Here is a 4,063-nt window from a genome sequence, read left to right on the forward strand (position 1 = left end):
AAAAAAAAAAAAAAAAGAATTGATGCTTGTTTTACTAAAGAGCAATGCATAGCATAACATGACTCTTTAAAAAATAAGCTTGGCAGAAAACAGCTTGATTTGTATACCACCTTCACCCATCCACGAAAGTCTATTTATATCTCAATTTGAAGTGATGAAAATCAATACCCAAAACAGAAGCCTGAAATTTGCCCTAGTAGGACCAGGTTCCTCTGGATCTCCAACAGCCACTTCCACACCAAAACAATATGGCTTCATTTGAAATTACTTATTAGCCATCTACTGGACTACAAATACTTTGTCATCTCCCAAATTATTAGATCCTAACTAGCTTTTGTTCTTCATCTACCTAATCAAGTTATTTACCTGCTCTATGATTTCACTTTTCTTATTTGCCAAATAAATAGCTGGGCAGGATAACCTAAGATTTCTTCCAGTTTTAATACACTAAGATTTTTAACTCAACAACTTAACACAATATTCTCCTGTCTTGCTTCAGAAATACGTGTATATTAAAAGGATACATTTAGCGAAAAAGTTTCTATCTTCCCAATGCTTTAGTAATCCCTTGGGCTTGTCCTTTAATTTGGCTCCAAAGATAAAAGTTCAAACACTGACCCAGTGAATACTTTATTAGGCATACAGTGCAACTGTCCTGGTCAAAAAACCAAAAATACTACTGCTATAAAGGATTTTTCAGATAGGATAATCTTTTCAAAATCAAAACAAAAAATTATAGAAGCACAGACAAATGACATGGAAGTTTCTAAACCAGGTACCACTTAATAAGCAAGGATTCATCTAGTTCTGCAGCCAAATCCGGAAATGACTCAAAAATAATATGCAATGTAAGATTTTCTTTAGTTTGGTCATGTCCATGCCTAGATAATTAAAAATCCAAAAAGTTACCAGTTCTAAGAAAACCTGAGAAGCTTAGACAAACTTTGTATCGTGATATTAGACAAATTAAGTTTTTTTTCACTGTATTATCAGTTCCAAGATAATAAAGTATCAGAAAATTCCAGGTGATAAAGGGAAAACACACATCACATTCTGAAAAGTCTCAGAAGTGAAATAATTAAAACTAACAAAATTAATTCATAAAGTGCTCAACAAGTAATTGGGTCCAGTCTCAAAAAAGTAAGGCAACCGGTTAAGGAAAAAAAAAATTGTTAAAAAGCACCTATTCAAATATAAAACTATAATGGAAGAATAAAATTCCAGCATCAGTAGCAATAGGCGTCGAAAGTACAAGAAAGAAATGTAAATTCTGTAAATTTCTGCCTGTAAACCAAAAGGAATCAGACATAAGTTGTTTTCGTTTTTGAGACGGAGTCTCTCGCTCTGTCACCACGCTGCAGTGCAATGGTGTGATCTCCGCTCACTGCAACCTCCGCCTCTCGGGTTCAAGCTATTATCCTGCCTCAGCCTCCCGAGTAGTTGGGATTACAGGCGCGTGCCACCATACCCGACTAATTTTTATATTTTTAGTAGAGTCGGGGTTTCGCTATGTTGGTCAGGCTGGTCTCAAACTCCTGACCCCATGATCCACCCGCCTTGGCTTCCCAAAGTGCTGGGATTACAGGCGTGAGCCACCGTGCCTGGCCCAGACTACGTTTTTTGAGTATGACTGACCAAAATGAATAGTTTTCGTTTGACGAGGTTTTTTTTTTTTTAAGATCTGTCACCTTTCCAATTCTAAAATACTATAAAATTAATGAGTAGTTTTAATTTCACACTACCTTAGAAGTTCTACATCATTAACTGTAAAGGTTAAGAAATGACTATGTTTGTAAAGAACTTCTTAGTTTTTAAGTTTATTTCCACATGCTGTGTTAATTTCACATTTGATATGGCCTTAATTATTTGGAACCTGACATTCAAAGGGTTACATGTTAACATATTAGTTCATGGATAAAACAAGTTCCAAGATCATTCAGTTATTTTCATATCCTGTATCAGGCTGGTCTAAATGACATATTTTTATGTATGCATAATGTGGCTGACTTTTTTCCTTCACTATAACCCTGCTCCTACTAATAACCTATGTTCACCTATGCCCAGTCAGGGCAATATTCAAGCAAGCTGCTTCAGTTAGTTAAGCAACAAGTAGCCCAAACTCAGCTGTTTAAACCTAGAATGTACTAGTCAACCAGAATGACACACCATTATTTACACCACTAGAGGTTAAAAAAGGAAGTATTGCGACTCCTTTGGACTCTTGGGAAAGTTTAGCTTAAAAATATTTTATAAGATTAAAACAATGATGATGACATTACAACTCTCAAAGCATTTACACAATTTTGCATGGGCTCCTGTACTATTCGCTGTATAGTGAATGGGCTGAAAGACGTTAGTTTAACGAACAATGTCAGAGCAATGCTGCTACTGCAAGGCTTAAGCATCATTAGGTAGAACAACATCAAACATTTATTTGCACGTCACTACTGTCAAGGCATTCATCCAAAAGGGGCAGAGAAGAGTCTTTTTTAATACTTATTTTATACTAAATGCCTGTGCAACCATCAAGCAAGATATATCCAGAGGTACAAGGTCGTTCTCATTTAAAAAGAACAGCCTGATCTCAGGAATGGAAACACGCTTCTACGCCCAGAGGCAGCTCATCACTGCAGAGCCTTTGATGAGACTGAAACGCACAGAGGAAGAAGCATCTGTACTTTCAACTTCCCCACTCATTCCAAGTTTCTTGCCAGACACTAAACCAGGAGACAATTCGTTTATACTAAGATAACCTTCACCACCCCTGCCCGGTAGCAAATCCCTCTGGCTACCAGTAATTCTTATCCTATCCCAACACCGAGGCACATGCTCCAATTCTCCTAATTTCCACCCCTTTCAAAAGTTGGCCTCCCCTCCCACTCGGAGTCCAACAGTTAGAGAATGCCCAGTGAACGGTGAACTGCTTCGCCAAGCCACATTTAGGATCCAAAGGACCTTCAAATAAAGAAGTAGGTGGGGCTTTACCTGCAGTTCACACCAGGCGACTTCCACAGTGGTTTCAGTGTCCAGACCTTTGTAGACCGTCTTAAAGGAGCCTCTGCCGATTTCGATGTCAAACTTGAGAAAGCGGCCATCGTTCGACATTCCCACGGCCTTGGTCTCCAGCTCTTCGATATCATCCTGCTGCTGGCTCCGTTCCTCCTGCGGCTCCTTGGCGCTGCCGCCGCCGCTGCCACTTCTCGCTGGCGGCGGCTCCTCTTTGCTCCCCACAAGGCTAGGCTGGGACACTGCGCGGTCTTTGCTGGTACTGCTGGGGACAGTCGAGGGGGCAGGGCCCGCGACGGCCTGTTCCCCAGGGGCGGCAGCGGCTGGAGGCTGCTGGGCTACCTGAGAAGCGGCGGTGGCGGCCACGGTCTCCTCCCGGTGGGGCTCCGGTGGAGCACTCTGCGGGGCGACCGCGGGGATGCTGGGCTGGGGGAGGGCAAGAGGGAGGCCGGGCAGCTCCAGCGCAGTGGCGTTGGAGTCGCAGATGACACTCCGGCGGAAGAAGCGGTGCTCAGTGGTGGTGGTGGTCGCGGCCGCCCCGCGGCTGTCCTTGTCCATAGTGTGGCGGCGGCGCCGGTACTCCTCAGTCCTGCCGGTCACAGCGTCGGCGGCCGCGGCCCCCAGTTTCTCCCCCACGGAGGAATCGGAGCTGGAGCCATTCTTGGGGACAGGAGCCGGCGGCGAGAGGAACAGGGAACCGGGAGTGCTGCTCTGCTTCTCTGCGGCGCCGCCAGACATGGTCGGTTCGCTGGCGAGAGGCGAGCGGGCTCGGAGTCGTGGATGCAAAGGGCGTGAAGGGCCGAGCCGCCCGCGCAGAGGTCCGCAGGGCACCGCGGCCGCGCGGGTTCGCGCCGACCCGGACGACGCCTCACTCAGCACCCACCAGCCGCAGCGAGGGAGAGGCGGACCGCGGGGCCCGGCTGCGGCGGCTGCTGGCACCGAGACTGCGGCGGCTCGCGAGGAGGGCTCGAAGGCGGGCGAGTCGGGAGCGGAGCCACGGGGGTTAGCGCCGCACGGTCCGCATCCATCCTGCGGCGAGCGGCGGCCGGGCGGGCGG

The 4,063-nt window shown here is 46.1% G+C and overlaps 1 protein-coding gene across 1 annotated transcript in view; it reads right to left on the minus strand.

Moving 5' to 3' along the window:
- Nucleotides 1-4,063, minus strand: part of WNK1 (WNK lysine deficient protein kinase 1) — a 164,727-nt gene extending 160,664 nt beyond the window's left edge. Inside the window, 1 exon segment of the mRNA XM_017858548.1 lies at nt 2,986-4,063. Within this exon segment, the coding sequence (XP_017714037.1) occupies nt 2,986-3,744 (759 nt within the window). The 5' untranslated portion in view covers nt 3,745-4,063.

Source organism: Rhinopithecus bieti, unplaced genomic scaffold (assembly GCF_001698545.2).
Source record: "Rhinopithecus bieti isolate Rb0 unplaced genomic scaffold, ASM169854v2 scaffold_45617, whole genome shotgun sequence".
In the NCBI taxonomy this organism is placed as follows: Eukaryota; Metazoa; Chordata; class Mammalia; order Primates; family Cercopithecidae; genus Rhinopithecus; species Rhinopithecus bieti.